General features: G+C 40.8%; 1 protein-coding gene across 1 annotated transcript in view; it reads right to left on the bottom strand.

Moving 5' to 3' along the window:
* Window positions 1-18,069, bottom strand: part of GALNT13 (polypeptide N-acetylgalactosaminyltransferase 13) — a 299,621-nt gene that overhangs the window by 90,660 nt on the left and 190,892 nt on the right. The window contains exon 7 of the mRNA XM_038751351.1: window positions 12,594-12,711. Coding sequence (XP_038607279.1) covers window positions 12,594-12,711 — 118 coding nt within the window. The remainder of the gene's footprint in view (window positions 1-12,593; window positions 12,712-18,069) is intronic.

Raw genomic sequence — 18,069 nt, 5'->3', positions numbered from 1 at the left:
CTAATGTTTTAAATCACACATGTAAGAACATACCTACCTCATCCTAACCTCACTGACGTTGCAAGAGGCTGTTCTGGTGACATTTAAAGGTTGTTCCACCTAGTACATCAGTGCATTTTTATGGATTTGCTATCTGGCTTTCCTTACATAGTGAGCCAGGCACATTAGCCGTAAGCACTCCAGACGAGGAGACGTCAAGAGCATTCAACATTAGAGAGTGTAGAATTGGAGGAATTCTCTGAAGAAGCTCTCGGCTTCTTTCCATTATTTTCTTTTTTCATTTATACAGGTAAAGTCCCATAGGGCTTGAAATGATCTTAAAAAGAAAAGGGTCCAAAACATTTTCCAGAAAACGCTCTTTAGCTGGAGGAAGAGAGGTGTGATTGGAGGCTAAGGCAAGACCTTTGCTTTAGATTGAAAAAAAAAAATTCAGAAGCCTAAGAGAAAGAACAAGGGCCTGGGAATCGGGGGACAAGGGTTCTAATCCTGGTCCTCTCATTTGCTTGCTGGGCTACTTCAGCCAAATAACAACTTCTCCAGGTCTCAGTGTCCTTAATTGTAAAATGGGGATTCAATGCCTGTTCTCACTTCTATTCAGACCGTGAACGCCATCTAGGAAAGGGACCTGCTCATCCTGTATCTGTTTATCCTGTATCTATCTATTTATTTATTGATATTAATGTCCGTCTCCCCCTCGAGAATATAAATTTTTGGGCAGATAATGGGTCTGTTATTTACTATGCTCTCCCACACACTTAATACAGTGTTCTGCAAACAGTAAGTACTCAATAAATACGATTGACTGACTCACCTCCCCGCCCCACAATATCCCAAAGACTTATTGAAGCAACATCTTGTCCAAGAAGTGGAACTGGGGACTTAGTCAGGGAAGGCCTCTTGGATGAGATATGCCTTCAATAAGGCTTTCAAGTTGGGGAGAGTCATAGTCTGTTGGGTATAAGAGGGAGTAAGCTCTTTGTGGGCAGGGAGTGTGTCTGTTACATTGCTATATTGTACTCTCCCAAGTGCTAAGTACAGAGCTCTGAATACAGTAAGCACTCAATAAATATGATTGATTGATTGTATCTGCAGGGAAGGAAACTCCACATCCCCTTTGAATTGCCTCTTCTACCCTACAGGAGATACACCAGGCAGAGTACATTTTTGCTTCACTATTTTCAGACTGTGTATTAGACCGCACTTGTGCCTGGGTTAGCTATTCCCAATTATCGAGTTTTGGAATAGAAAGAACCGTGCAAAAGACTGCATTACCTTTTCGTCTTCCTATTGAAATGTTGACATTTCCTCATGTTCAAAGAGCTCGTAACAAGAGCCAAAGACACACTTGAAGCAGATGACCACATGTCATGGATTGGCTGGGAGAGTCCTGGTATTGGAGATTTTCCAAATGCTCCAACTAGGGAGAGGTTTTCATGTTCAAGAATTCTTCCCCAAGCATGGATTTCTGGGTGGTGCAGTCAATGAATGACTCACAGCATGGCTTAGTACAATGCTAGCCTTCCGTCTCGGTACTTTTTAATGATATTTATCAAGCACTTACTGTGTGCAGAGCACTATACTAAGTGCTTGGGAGAGTAGAATACAATGGAGTTGCAAACCCTCAGTGAGCTTCTGGTCTAGAGAGTGAGACAGACATTAATGTCTGTTCATACGACTACAATTTTAACACTTTACTCTGGCACATGTAAATCCCCATCTAAGCCTCATTCCCCGCCCTGAACTTGCTGGAAGGATGGAGCTCTTCTCCTCTGTCACAACCAGAAGGAACGATTAGATATCTTGACACCGGGGAGTTCAGACCAGTCAGTTCCAGTTGAGCTTGACAATTTTACGGGCAGCCTAATTCTTACTGGTCATTAGGTGCCACTAGCTTGCCCCAGTAGCATGGACTGACTTTTCCAGGGTTCTATGGCCAGAATCAGCTTGGGCATTTGTTCTGGACCCCCAGAAGAGCCCAAATGCCATTTCCAAATGTTTGGAGTCAATCTGGAGGATCCTGGAGAAATGGCTCAAACTAATTTCCTTTAATATGAAATGAATCATTTGCTCTCTAGTGGCTGGAATCTGACAGCAAAGTACTTATTCTTTAAGACACCTGCTACAGAACTCAGTGGTGGTTTGATGTTCCCTGAAAATGTTTTGGACTTCTAATGAGCAAAGGCCGAATTAACCTGATTCTGGATGAGAAGCAGAGTGTCCTAGGTGAAACAGATCAGACCGGGAGATGGAGGATCTGGGTTCCAATCCCAGCTCTGCCATTTACTGGCTGTGGGACTATGGGCAAGTCACTTAACTTCTCTAGGTTTCAGTTTCCTCATCTTTAAAGTGGGAGATTCAATACCCATTCTCCCACTTTCTTAGACTGTGAGCCCCATTAGGAACAGGGACTGTATCCAACCCAATTATCTTTTACCTACCCAAGCATTTGGTGCAATGCTCGGCATATAGAAAGCATTTACAAATACTGTAATTACTGTCACTTTTACCAGCGTGGTGTAGCAGATAGAGCACAGACTTGGGAGTCTGAGGGCCATGGGTCCTAATCCTGGCTCCACCATTTGTCTGCTGTATGACCTTGGGCAAGTCACCTAACTTCTCTGTGTCTCAGTTATCTCATCTGTAAAATGGGAATTGAGAGTGAGAGCTCCATGTGGGACAGGGACTGTGTTGAAACCGATTTGCTTTTATCCACCCCAGCGCTTAGTACAGTGCTTGGCACATAGTAAGTGCTTAACAAAAACCACAATTATCATTGTTATTATCATTATTATTATTAGTCCACAAAATTAGAAAAAAGAGCTCTTTGAAGATAATGATGAAGAATGATATGAACTGATTAAGACTACCTTTTTAAAAAGATCCAGTGCTTAAAATGGTGTTTGGCACATAGTAAGCGCTTAACAAATCCCACCACTATCAAGAGACTTAAACCTACCTTTTCATTTCCCGAACAACTGAACCAATGTTTCCCCTCATCTCTAGCTCATACCTCAGAGTTTGCAGTTTTGACAAATAAAGATTGAACATTGCAATCCTAATCCTTTACTGCTGTAAGCTCCTTGTGGACAGGGATTGTGTCTGCCAACTCTATTGAATTCTACTTTTCCAAGAGCTTAGCACAGTGATCTGCATGCAGTAGGTGCTCGATAAACACCATTGATTAATCAACCAATCGGTCATATTTATTGAGTGCTTACTTTGTGCGGAGCACTGCAAGTGCCGAGAAGAGTACAGTGTAAGAGACATGTTTCCTGCCTGCATCGACTTTAAAAGATTAAAAGATTTACATCACAAGGTGACTTCTGCTACCATGTTGGTTGCTCAGAACAGCTATTAGCAGTCATATACTGAAATTGGCATCACTAGTTACAACAGAATAATCATAGTTTAGGACATTCCATGCTTCCAGCCATTTCCACAGAAACTTAAATTTAGCTCTTTAATAAAAGGTACCCAGGTGTAATATTCAGATACATCATTTCGAGATAAACAAGGTGCCGTTGATTCTCTAATCTAGTGCTCATATATTGATGCAAGTTGTTTTCAAATTACCCCTACAAGTACTCAATAGTATGTTCATCGAAAATGGAGATCAAGCCCATGAGTCCCATGAGAAACAGGGATGGGTCCCATCTAATTAGCTTGTATCATTCTACCCCAGCATTTAATACAGTGCCAGACAGAGCTAAACAAGTATCATTAAAAATAAAAAAGCTCCTATGTCTGAGAAAGTAGTTTGCTGAACGTTTCTCAAATGACCTGCAAAAGCACTTTCCGCCCTGGGGAGGCCATATTGTCAATCAATCAATCAACCAATCAGTGGTTTTTATTGAGTGCTTACTATGTGCACAGCATGGTTCTAAGTGCTTGGGAATGCAAAATATGAGAGAATTAGCAGACATGTAAACTGCCAATAATGAGCTTGCTGTTTAGAATTTGCCAATCAGTCAGATCAAGGAGAAGGAGAGAGAAGAGAAGGGAAAAGAAGAGCAGGAGGAGAAGGGGAGAGAAAGGAGGAAGAGAAAGGGAGAGAAGAGGAGTGAGAAGCAGACTAAACTTGCACTTGCTAAAAAAGAGGAAGACCCTGATTCTCCTGCCAAAGACCACAAGGCCACCACATCTCACCTTTGATATCTCTCTGGAGAAGCCAATATCTCCCCCTCCTTGCTTCCCTATTTGCTGCCGCAATGTGCCTGTTTTGAGCACAGCAACATTCTATCTCAATGTGATTCTCATTAACAAAGAAATATCACCAGGGAGGAGGACATCAAGGGTAATCTGACCTCAACCTTCCAGGTTCCCCAGATGGTTCTACATCATTTTGAGTGCACCATAAACTCATTGTGGGGAACTCTCTGCAGTTGTACTTTTCGAAGTGCTTAGTACAGCTTTCTGCACAGAGTAAGCTTGTTATGGTCAGGGAACATGTCTGCTAATTCTGTTGTACTTTCCCAAGTGCTTAGGCTAGTGCTCTGCACATAGTAAGTGCTTAACAAATACCATTATTATTATTATTATAGTAAGTGCTCAATACCATTGATTGATTGATGATTGATAGGTTTCAGGGACCTAGTGCTACGCCTTTGTGTTGGAGTAAACTGTTCCACACTATCTCTGCTCTCCCCCACTCCAGTCTGCAAGGGTTTCCCTACATGAACCCCAAAGTTAAGGAAGGTCATTTTTTCCTCTTGATAGAGGGCAGAATTGTGCTCATTATTTTTACTATCCTGACATGGGAATGAAAACATACAATAACAGAGGAGAGAGCTGACATAGTTGAAAACCACTACAGTATCCCCAGAGTTCCTGAACACTGATGCTGGATTCAGTTATAATTGTGCTTGGACATATTTTTTCATGCCTCTTTAACAACAGACCAGAAACACCTTAAATAAATTGGGGGTTTGGGAGGACAAAAATTTAGATGATAATCTGTTGTAACATTCTTTCCTAGACTTCACTTTTGGCAAGCCTTTGAAAATGTGAATATGTCGCATTCTGAACAAAACCCTTTCACTTATCACAGTCCTGGATCTAGCCAGCCTTGCATGAGCAGACTTTCGCTGTCTCCTCACGTCTGAATTTGGGCAGGCAGTCTGAAACACAGATATGGAGATTCAATAACTGTTCCCTCTCTTACTTAGACTGTGAGCCCCATGCAGGACAGGGACTATGACTGACCTAATTAACTTGTTCCTACCCCAGCGTTTAGAACAGTGTTTGACACATAGTAAGTGCTTAAACAGGTACAATAAAAAAAATTGGAATCGGAGATTCAAAGCCATTTCTATTTTGCTGTGTTTGGGCAGGGTTACGTGGTGAACCCGGATGATGAAACTCGAAGTAGATCATCTAATGCCTCCCTGTGTTAAGGGGAGGCCACTAATGCATGTTCAGAAATCATCAAGAACCAAATCTAATATAACTCGGCCTGATCCGAGGACAGATCCTGGACTTCTACAGTGCCGATCTTGCAGAAGACCAGCCCAGAATTAGGCTTCCAAATGAAGATTTTGTAGATTTAGTACCATGGGGAACTTGGTTTCATTTTGCTAGAAGTAGCTTGGTGAAGGGGTGATCTATGAATGGGGAGTTCAAAGCCTCTGAGGTCTCACCTGCTTGGGCTAAACTGGCCATGACTGGCCATGAGAAGAAGCTTGGCCTAGGGGAAAGAACTCTGGCCTGAGAGTCAGAGCATCTGGGTTCTGATCCTGCCTCTTTCACTGAGTGAACTTGGACTAATCAGCTAACTTCTCTGTGCCTCAGATTCCTGATCTGTGAAATGAGGATTAAATACCTATTCTCTCTCCCCGATACATTGTGAGCCTCCTGTTCGGCAGGGACTGTGTCAGACCATATTGTGATGATGATGGCATTTGTGAAGTGCTTACTATGTGTTATGCACTCTTGTAAGTGCTGTGTAGATACAAGCTAATCAGGGTGGATGCAGTCCGTCACACATGGGACTCACACTCTTAATCCCCATTTTACAGATGAGGTAACTGAGGCAGAGACAAGTGAACTGACTTGCCCAAAGTCACACAGCAGACAGTCTTCCCCAGCACCTAATACAGTGCTTGTATGGCACATAGTAAGTGTTTAACAAATACCATAATTATTGTTATGACTATTATTAATGTTATTATTATTATATGATTTCACTCATCTACAGTTGTCCCATTCAGAGGCTTATCAGGGCTCAAGTGCTTGCTTGTTTTAATAATGGAATTTATTAAGCGCCTACTATGTGTAAAGCACTGTTCTAAGTGCTGGGGGGATACAAGGTAATCAGGTTGTCCCACGGGGCATTCACAGTCTTCATCCCCATTTTACAGATGAGGGAACTGAAGCACAGAGAAGTTAAGTGAACTGCCCAAAGTCACACAGCTAACAATTGGTGGAGCTGGCATTTGAACCCATGACCTCTGACTCCAAAGCCAGGGCTCTTTCCACTGAGCCATGCTGCTTCTCTGGTTTTCAGCCAGTTCCAGCAAGTTACCACCCTGGCTGCCACACGGACAGACTTTCAGCTTGTGGGACCTGATGTCATGGGGAGTCTGTGGAGGCAAAACAACGAACAGTTCAGCTCCAATTTCCTGTTTGTTATATAATGCCTTTATTTACCAAGCTTCATTAAGAAACTCCAATCATGATTTTATTTCTTGTTTCAAAGGGTCTTTTGTCACCCAAGGACATAAAATTGAAGAAGGCCAAAAGGAATCTCTCCAATAGGATGGTATTCTTCTGAATGACTGCCCTCAAAACAACTTTTCTTTCTAGTTTTTGTAGAGATGGTGGTAATGTGTGTACTCAAAGATGCCTTTATTGCTGCTGATTGTGTTTCTTGCAACGAAAGGCGAGACATTGCAAAGTTCAACTCATGGCCTGGAATCCATTCCACACAGGCACATGCGTCATGCAGTTACTACACTATTCAGCAAATTAGTTAATCAATCAACAGGTAATATATGTACCACTGCACTGTCCTGGAAATGTGAGTTACATATTAATAATGATAATAACAATCAAAATCATAATCATAATAGTGGTATTTGTTAGGAATTTATAAATACCTACCAATTTATTAAGGTCTGGGGTTGATACAGGATAATCAGGATGCTCATGGGGCTCACAGAGTAAGACGGAGGGACAACAGATACCCATTTTGCAGATAAGGGAACTGAGGCTCGGAGAAGTTAAGTGACTTGTCCAAGAGCCCACAGCAGGTAAATAGTGGAGCTGAGATTAGGTCCGGGCTGTCTGATTCCCAGGCCCGTGGTCTTTCCACTAGGTCACGCTGCTTTATCCGTGTTGAGGTCAAAAATCCCAGGGCCGTTTCAAAGGTGGGATTGTGGACTTCATCCCAAAAAGGAATGGGTGTCACATTTGCATGAAATTTACTGCTGCAGAGCAAAGACAAAACCTTGCAAAAGACTGTGAGCCCCATGCGGGACAGGAACTGTGTCCTGAAACGTAGTGAACACTTAACAAATGCCATTAAAAAAACCCAAAAAACCTTCTCAAGACAAACACTCTTGCCCTAAGAAGACACATCCACTGGAGAGGGGAGTTAATGGTAGCGCAGGGAAACATCTTTTTTCTGGAAATTATGGGGAATTCAGATATATATGTAAAAAATCAGACTCTCTCTACAAGAAACTGGTCCTCCCCAGTGATTTCTCTGACTCCTAGCAACTGGAGCTATAAGATGCTTGGATTCCTCAAGTCCTTAAAAACAGAAACCGAAGCATGAAGTCACCATTTAATGGTCCTGAGATATTTTCTGTTGGGTCCAGAGGAAATCAAGCGGCAGGCTGTTTAGAATTTTAATAAAAATGCAAACAGAAATCCTTCAGGCTACTAATAGTCCCTGAAAGAGATACATTTTGAAATGGGAAGTGTGGGCAGGGCTGGTGAAACTTTTCCTGCTGGTAAATGATTTCATTCTATTTGCAAGACTGAGGAAAATAAGCACTGTCCTCTAATGGCAAATTACAAAAGCCATCAATTCAAATGAGAAAAAAATATTCTCTTTAAGTAAGAAGTTTGCAGATAGAGAAAGGAGAGGGATAAGGAAAAAGTGGAAGTAATTTGCCAAACTTCAATTCCACCCACACCTTTTCTAGAACCTGCATTTCAAAATCACGAGTCAATTTAGGTGTGTGAAGGTTGCATTTACAAAGATGAAGCACAGTAGAATGCAATACCTAAACCCACATCTATCTTGAGTGTCAGAAGTCCTTAAATGAAGAACTTCACAGATGAAAATCACCCAGTTTTTCTGGTTATCAAACTGTCAAAGTGTGCATGCCTTGCATTTTGTCAATTTATCACATTTTCAATTGTGGCCATAATTTTTCCTAAAAGTACAATGGGCTAAATAATGTTATGCTGCATCCATCAACCAAAAGAGAAACAAGGATTCACATATTTATATATTTTTAGATATAAAAGCCCTATTTGAGAGCCCTTATCGGGATGCAAAGAAGGAGCAGAGGGGGTCTAATATTCTAATTATATGACGTCCCAAAAAATGCTGTTGAAATCAGGCACCATGGATAATGTATTCATTTGTAACACTATTTAAGTTACCCACTTAGTCACCTATATGTGCTCCAATTGAACTATAAGGAAGTGAGTCTTTTAAGAATTAATTCATATGTTTGAGCTGAGAATAATCATTAAGTACCCAGGAGATTATTTATGACTCGCCTCAGAACACTAAGCAAGGAATGACTTCTGTGCCTCAGTTTCCCATATAAAAATGGGGGTGGGGAGGCTGATGATTCTTAACACCAGTGAGTAGTTTTAAAGTGGTGGAAACACTGAGCTATGTGAAAACCAACTTCCTGAAAGAGAGCTTATTTGAGAACTTGAGGACAACATGCGTGTTCCTTAAATCTACTGAATTTCCCAAGTGCTTAGTACAGTGCCCCACACACTGCAAGTGCTCAATAAATACTGGTTAAATGATGTTGGCAGCTTTGTTCCCTCCTCTCCGGCCCTTAGTTTGACCAAAGAGAAACGGGCCCCTTAGTAATAACTGTGGTATTTGTTAAGCATTTACTATGTGCCAGACAATGTAATAAGCACTGGGGTGGATACAAGCAAATTGGGTTGGATATAGTCCCTGTTCCATGTGGGGCTCAGAGTCTCAATCCTCATTTTACAGATGAGGTAACCGAGGCCCAGAGAAGTAAAGTGACTTGCCCAAGGTCACACAGCAGACAAGTGGCAGAGCTGGGATTAGAATCCATGACCTTCCAGCCTCCAGGCATGTGCTCTATATAATAATGATAATAATGGCATTAATTAAGCACTTACTATGTGCAAAGCACTGTTCTAAGCCCTACGAAGGTTACAAGGTGATCATGTTGTCCCACAGGGGGCTCACAGTCTTCATCCCCATTTTACATATGAGGTAACTGAGGCACAGAGAAGTGAAGTGACTTACAAAGTCACACAGCTGACAATTGGCGGAGCTGGGATTTGAACCCAAGACCTCTGACTCCAAAGCCCGTACTCTTTTCATTGAGTCACACTGCTTCTTACTGAGCCACACTGCTCTATGCTGCTTAATTAAATTGCAGCCCCAATCCCAGGCAAGAAAATTGATGCTCATATCACCATCAAACCACTGACCAGTGTCACTTCTCTTTCTTTCTCAAAACAGCTACAAAATCCCTCAGAGAACGTGGCATGCCTTAGTTCTGCTCACAGTTGATTCTTCAATTCCATTTCCATCTTCCTTAGCTCCACCTCTTAAAACTATCTCCTTTCCTCTCCCACCCTCCTGACTGTTATCCTCAGCTAGCTGCCACTCCTTCACTGCCCCCTTAAGTCCTCCTCAAACTCCTCCCTCCTTCTTGCCTATAAAAGGTGAAGAAGTTTTGTGGCCTTCAAATCTGGGCTCCACAAGTCTTCTCATGCAAAGCTGACTGCCTTCTTTCATTCCTTACTTTTGTTGTCCTAGGGCCCTTCTGAAAGGAAAAGCAATTCACCCAGGGCCTGTGAGGAACACAATCCCATCTCGAAAAGTTGAGGAGAGGGAAAAGGTGGATGGGGGAGAGTGAAGACTCTCTAATTAATTATGGTGTTTGTTAAGTTCTTACTATGAGTCAAGCACTGTTCTGAGCACTGGGTAGATATGACAATCAGGTGGGACACAGTCCCAGTCCCACGTGGGTCTCACAGTGTGAGTAGGAGAGAGATCAAGTGTTGAATCTCATTCATTGATGAGGCAACTGAAGTACTGAGAATTTAATTAATTAATTAATTAATTTATTTATTCATTTATTTTACTTGTACATTTCTATCCTATTTATTTTATTTTGTTGGTATGTTTGGTTCTGTTCTCTGTCTCCCCCTTTTAGACTGTGAGCCCACTGTTGGGTAGGGACTGTCTCTATGTGTTGCCAATTTGTACTTCCCAAGTGCTTAGTACAGTGCTCTGCACATAGTAAGCGCTCAATAAATACGATTGATTGATTGATTGATTGATACTGAGAAGTTAAGTGACTTGTCCAATCTCAGACAGCAGACATCAGGCAAAGCCAGAATTAGAAGCCAGGTCTTCTGACGTCGAGGCTCTTTCCACTAAGCTATTCTCACATGTATTTTTTTCTCTCTCCTCTCTATTTCCCTCTCTCTTTCTCCATTTCTCTCCTCAGTGCCACAGAGGGGAGAGCAGAGTTAAAAATGGGAGGGGTAAACAAGTTACAAGGATCAACAGGAGCCAATGTGTCCACTGACTCCTGCGAGTCCAAGCTACTAAAAGTGGTGCAGAGTGAATTTTGAGCTTAGGAATTCCTCTGTGATTGCTGGCTGCCAAAACACTTGGGTGAATTAGAGGGGTGCTTGTATCCACCCCAGTGCTTAGTACAGTGCCTGGCACATAGTAAGTATTTAACAAATATGACAATTACCGCACTGGCTTCATTATATCCAGTGCGGTCCTTTAGGGAAACATAAGATCACCAACACCTCCAGGAAGAAGTTATCATCTAGCGGGGAAGCTCTGCAAATAACGGCCTGCAATCTTGCATCATACTCTTTGTTCTGCAGTTCTAGCAAGTGAAACTGTAGCAAAAAGTACAAGTAGCAAATCCCCTAATGCTAGCCGGCTGACAAGCTGGAAAATGTCACAGCCATTAAGACACAGCTTCTCGCCACTGCTTCTCATGAGGACTATTTTGATACAAATGATTGAAACCATCTGAAGGCTGTTCAACACCCACTGAGATTTGATGTTCCTCATACAACCTTGCAGATTGACTTTAAGACTGGGGGGAATGTGAAGATAAGAAATCATTCTTGTTTTCAACTTTAGACACAAAATTTTCCACACATGATAACTGGATAATTAGATTCCCCCAGTGAGAAAAAAATAGGTAGTATTCTCTGAGAGATAAACTTTAAAAAAAGAAGAGGCACATATTGTTAACTGAAGATCACTAGATATAGCAAAATAGTATTTAAATTATTCCACTACTTTGTTCTTTGGGGCAAAACCTAGAAATGATAGTTGAATATCATATAATAAATTTCCTGACAGAAAGTCTGTTAAACCTCTTTTCGAAAAAGCCACATATTTTCTTCAGAAAAAAACCTAAGTGTTCTTATTTGCCCTTATATGAATATTCATCATTTTTCTATTTTCAAGAAAGATTTAGCGGCAATTATTGAAAATTACCAGAATCATTTAATCTTTTCTTCTTTTTTTTAACCCAAATTTCATTTTCCATTTCATTTTAAGGAATTTGAAGGCAGGGATTATGTCTTCTAACTAAATTGCATCATACTAGTGCTCAATATAGTGTTCCACCCACAGTAAGTGCTCAAAAGATACTATTATCAGTCAATCAATCAATCATATTTGTTGAGCGCTTACTGTGTGCACAGCACTGTACTAAGCACTTGGGAAGTACAAGTTGGCAACATATAGAGACAGTCCCTACCCAACAGTGGGCTCACAGTCTAGAAGGGGGAGACAATTAATTGATCGATTGATCGATTATTGTGCTGACGTGAAAGATCATTATCTATATGAATGTACTTAAAGTGATTATTCTATACAGGAGAAAATGTCTGTGGTTGGACAACAAATCACTCTTCTGGGGTCTTTAAAATTCCTTAGAGGGCAGGACACCCTACTGAACAAGAAACAGAACCACCTAAGTCAGATCATGCAGGTTTACGATGACATGCACTTTTGCAAGCTTTTGTTTAAAAATCACAGCCAATTTTTCAGGACTAATACTCCCTGTCTACGTCAGTGATGGTAGTAGACAGTCTTATTTTCTTTTCCATACTGAGTGATCGTAAGAGTACTCTAGAAATGATATCTAAGGTTTTTGAATAGCAATGGATGTACTGCATGCAATGGACCAAAAAAAAACAAAACAAAAAACAGGCTATAAGGCTTTCTCATTAAGCATTAGACTTTTCAACTAATGGATTATGGACAAAATATTTGATGGCAAATATATTTGACGGCAAAGTCTTCTCTGATATGTACATGCTATACAGAAAAGTGTTTAGGGTGTCAGAAAATGAAGTAAAATAGCAATTACCCTAAAAGACATTTCAAGATTCTCTCCACCCCAGATATCCATTCCTGCATCGTAAGTTCCTATCTCTTCAAAGTAGTTTCTGTCAATAGAAAATAAGCCACCAGCCATAGTAGGGGTCCTAATTGAAAAAAAAAAAACAGAAAAGAATACCTTTGAAGACAGTATGTGGAACTTAACACTGGAGACTGCAGCATATATTGTTCATTCTTAATAACAATGGTATTTTAAAATATGAAAGTAAAAAACATATCTAAAGAATGGTAGACTCTGGGATACCCACAAATTTTTATTTTGTTTTGTTCATTTTTTCCCAAAGACTTGTTTCCCATAGGTGGTCCTATTGTTAAGTGGAGGGAAGAACTAAAAATCATTAGAAGCTTCTGATCAACAGGGAACATGTGTACTGACTCTACTGTATTGTACTGTCCCAAGTGCTTAGGACAGCATTCTACACACAATAAGTGCTCAATAAATGCCACTGATTGATTAGACTATACAGTGAGTTTGACTGCTCTTGGGCTTTGAGGACATTCTTCTCTCTCAACCTAACTTCCAAATATTTATATTTTTAAAATATTAAGTGTATAAAATGTTTACATGAGATAAAAATTTGATGATAATTATAAATTGTATCAATATTTCACAGTTCCAAACTATTCATCTTAGGCATTTCTTAAGTACAGAGGGTGGTGGCCAATGAATATTCATATTAACTAAGATAACCCTGGGTCGGTAAAGAGGAGAGGGAACGCGTCTAATTTCAGTCAATCAATGGCATTTATTAAGTGCTTACGGGTGTAGAGCACTTGTACTATGCTTTTAGGAGAGTAGAGTACGATAGAGTTGTTAATATGATTCCTGCCCACAGTGAGCTTACGAACTATAGGAGAACTCTGAATTGCACTGAATTGGGGAAGCAGTGCGGTTCAATGGAAAGAGCCCAGGCTTTGGAGTCAGAGATCATGGATTCAAATCCTGACTCCACCACTGGTCAGCTGTGTGACTGTGGGCAAGTCACTTCACTTCTCTGGGCCTCAGTTCCCTCATCTGTAAAATGGGGATTAAAACTGTGAGCCCCACATGGGACAACCTGATGGCCTTGTAACCTCCCCAGCGCTTAGAACAGTGCTTTGCACATAGTAAGCACTTACTAAATGTCATTATTATTATTATTATTATTATTGCTCTTTTCCTCTTTGGGAAAAAAGGACCTTTAGCACTTTAGCACAAATAGTCTCCTCTGTCCAACATAGGTTTCAGAAAAACAGATATAACTGCTCACATAACAGTATGTGGAATAATTTGCTCATCACCAGAAAGATTTGGTATCATATGTTTTTTATCACCTGTCTAAATGTTTTGTTTTGTTGTCCGTTCCCCGCTTCTAGATTGTGATCCCGTTGTTAGGTAGGGACCGTCTCAATATGTTGCCAACATGTACTTCCCAAGCGCTTAGTAGCGTGCTCTACATGCAGTAAGTGCTCAATAAATAAGGTCGAATGAATGAATGAATGAATATGGTCTGGTGCCACACATAAAAGGAGAAATCCTACATACTCTCCATCACACACACACTTCCTAATTTGTGTTATTTTACATGACTGACCCCAGTCACCTTTGTAACTCTCACTGTGGTTTGTTAGTCAATATCTATGAGCAGGGTAAGTTGTTTTTCAAATTTTACAGGATTTTCTTACAGGATTTGTCTATTCTGACTCCTCTGACTTCTCTCACACAAATTTTGCCAAACATGAAGCTTGTAAGAAATATTAACATAATGGATGAAACCATACATTAATCTCAGCATGTAAGAATGGGAAGTCAAATAGGAGATTTTTAAATGATTCAATTATGAAAATGCTTAGTGTGGATTTAGGGTTGACAGAAAGGGAAGTGGTCAGCTTTCTCTCCTCTTAAAATCAGAAATGAAAAGTAAATCAGATTTTACTTGGCCTAATTTGGGGACATCCACTGTTAACCTAACTCGGGATTTTTTCAGGATGTAAACAATTTCTTATGTACGTTTTGGGCTATGGTTTCCAGACGGTGTATTTAAATGTGCAACTATGGAGATTAAACACATTGGTTTGCTATATTCTCTCAGTGGATGACATACTTAACATATCAGATAATTGCATCTTCCTGGGCTATGATTATATTCCTAAGCTCTAATAAGAAAGCACAGCTAACGGAACAGTAACCATATAGTAACATGGTTGTGAATCCAGCCTATTGAAAACTTCTCTATTTTCCCCTGTGCTCCTATTGTTGCAAGCTTGGGTAATTAGCTGTCTATCACTTGAAGAGGCTATGTCTTTCTGGGTCTTAATACTGCTTTATTAGTTACAATCTTGCAGGGGTTTTGCCATGAAATCTGTCCCTGGCCTCTTCAGTGATAATGAGAAACAATAATAAAGCCAAACAGATGGTGATGACTGAGTGACTCTGTCCCCTAAACCCTTCTAGGTAGTAGGAATGGTTTCAACACTGAACGGTTCCATGAAATACGAGGGAAAAAAAAATCATCAGAATGATCCTACCATAAAATACCAATTAAAACAGCAATTATAAATGGTGAATTTTAATACCCTAAAGTGCAAAACCAATGCAACGTAACTAAATCGTAGTAAACATCAAGGGCTTTCAAATAGTAATAAAATGCATCATGGTTTTCTTGCCTACATCTGAAAGAAAGATTTGGGTAAACAAATCACTATCATTTCTATGTCAGCGAAAATGCACTGTAACAAGACCAGCTATGCTCATCTGCTGTGTGACCTTAGGTAAGTCACTTAACTTCTCTGTGCCCCAGTTACCTGAACAGTAAAATGGGGTTTAAGGCTGTGAGCCACATGTACATGGGCTGTGTTCAACCTGAGTAGTTTGTATCTACTCTTGTGCTTAGTTAGTTGCCTAGCACATTGTAAGCACTTAACATGTACCATTAAAAAAATGATGATTGATGACAGTTTTGTCAGATAAGAGGCAAGAGAAGATTGTGGTTATCCATAGTTAGCTTGGTCCTAGAGTAGACTATGCGATCTGTTCTTCCTGAGAATTCCAAGAATGGTTGGTTACTAAAAACTCTTGTGCAGACATCAGAAACTTTCAACCAATCCACTACTACCCTGCCTTTCCACTTGAGAAGCATAAGAAATATTAATAATAATATTAATGATAATTGTTGCATGTGTTAAGTACTTTCTACTTGCCAAGCTCTGGGTTGATACAAGATAATTAGATCAGACTCAGTCCCTGCCCCATATGGGGCTCACAGTTTAATTCATTCAATCGTATTTATTGACTACAATGTAACAATAAACACACTCCCTGCCCACAACAAACTTATAGTCTAGAGGATGAGCAGTATAAGTAGGAGGGAGAACAGGTATTGGATCCCCATTTTACAGCTCAGAATACTGAGGCACAGAGAATTCAATGACTTTCCTAAGGTCACACAGCAGGCAAGTGGCAGAGCCAGGATTAGACCCTAGGCCCTTTGACTACTAGGCCTGTGCTCCTTCCTCTAGGCCATACTGCTGGTGAGGAGTGATAATAAGGCTACAGAGAAGCTGGCATGTCTCTAAGTGTAAATATGTTTAGATTTCTCTCACCCATTAGCGTTTAAACTCCTAGTAAGCAGAGAATACACCCCTTCACTGTGGTGTACTTCCCAAGAGCCTAGTCTTGTCTTGTCTTATGCCATCAAGTCATTTCCGGCCATAGTGACACCAAATAATAATAATAATGGCATTTATTAAGCACTTACTATGTGCAAAGCACTTTTCTAAGTGCTGGGGAGGTTACAAGGTGATCAGGTTGTCCCATGGGGGGCTCACAGTCTTCATCCCCATTTTACAGATGAGGCAACTGAGGCATAGAGAAGTGAAGTGACTTGCCCAAAGTCTCACAGCCGACAATTGACAGAGCCAGGATTCAAACTCATTGCCTCTGACTCCAAAGCCCGGGCTCTTTCCACTGAGCCACGCTGCTTCTCTAAGACTCATTTCTCCCAGAATCAATCAATCAATCATATTTATTGAGTGCTTACTGTGTGCAGAGCACTGTGCTAAGCGCTTGGGAAGTACAAGTTGGCAACATATAGAGACAGTCCGTACCCAACAGTGGGCTTACAGTCTAAGTCTCTGGATCCACTACCAGAACACCCCGCTCTCCATGTGCAATTGTTCTGGTAGTGGATCCAGAGAGTTTGATGATAAAAGGTGGGAAGGGATAAAAGAGAAAATTGTTCAAGTGTCATCCCTGGAAATTCTTACGGAAAGAACAGACTCCACAGGTCCTGGATGGATTGACACTTCATCTGCCCCGAGGCAGGGAGCTGGACTAGGTGACCTTCTGAGATCTTCTGAGACCTTCTGAGATCAGCAATGAAGCAGCATTGCTTACTTGAAAGAACACAGGCCTGGGAGTTAAAGGACCTGGGCTCTAATTCTCGTTCTGCCACTTCCCTCAGGCAAATCTCTTAACATCTCTGTGCCTGAATTACCTCATCTATAAAATGGGAATTAAGATGGAGAGTCCTATGTGGGACAGGGACTGTGTCCAACTCCATTATCTTGTATCTACCCTAGCACTTAGTATAGTGCCTGGCACATAGTTAGTGCTTAATGAATGCCACAATGATAATAATAATTACTATTATTATTATTGCTACCAAGGCTAAGGATAGTACAATACAGTTGGCAATAATAATAATAATGATGGCATTTATTAAGTGCTTACTATGTGCAAAGCACTGTTCTAAGCGCTGGAGAGATTACAAGGTGATCAGGTTGTCCCGGGGGGACTTACAGTTTTAATCCCCATTTTACAGATGAGGTAACTGAGGCCCAGAGAAGTTAAGTGACTTGCCCAAAGTCACACAGCTGACAACTGGCAGAGCCGGGATTTGAACCCATGACCTCTGACTCCAAAGCCCGGGCTCTTTCCACTGAACCACACTGGTAGACATGATTCCTGCTCTCTGGGATTAGTTTCCAGCCTAATGCGAGAAAAGAACTGTTCAAGTTTGCTCTCAAAAATATCCAAAGACATTTACATTCACTTATCAGATAGGTCTAGGTTGGGTCCCTGGAGCCCTGAGGCAGAAGAAAACCAATGAGGTTTGGGAAATCATCAAGAGTAGCCTAGGAAAACATCTATCTCTAGGTTTTCACTCATCCATCCCCTATCAGACCAAGCAGAAAAGAGCTAAAGATGTAGAAAAAATGGAAATAATGGGGTAAACAATCACTCACACTCTTTAACACTCTGAAATGGCATTAAGTGTGAGGAAGGGTCACAAATTCAAATTGATCCTTATTTCATGCCAGTCAATGATTGTACGTCTAAATTAAGACTTATAGCCTATCACAGTACCCATCATATCTAGAGTAACTGACATGTTAAAGGAAATATTCCCGCAGGCAAACTTACATTTTTACCTAATTTTTAGTAATTTGTATTTGCTCCTCCA

The sequence above is a fragment of the Tachyglossus aculeatus genome, chromosome 9, assembly GCF_015852505.1.
Source record: "Tachyglossus aculeatus isolate mTacAcu1 chromosome 9, mTacAcu1.pri, whole genome shotgun sequence".
Classification (NCBI taxonomy): domain Eukaryota; kingdom Metazoa; phylum Chordata; class Mammalia; order Monotremata; family Tachyglossidae; genus Tachyglossus; species Tachyglossus aculeatus.
This window is presented reverse-complemented; position numbering and strand designations above follow the sequence as displayed.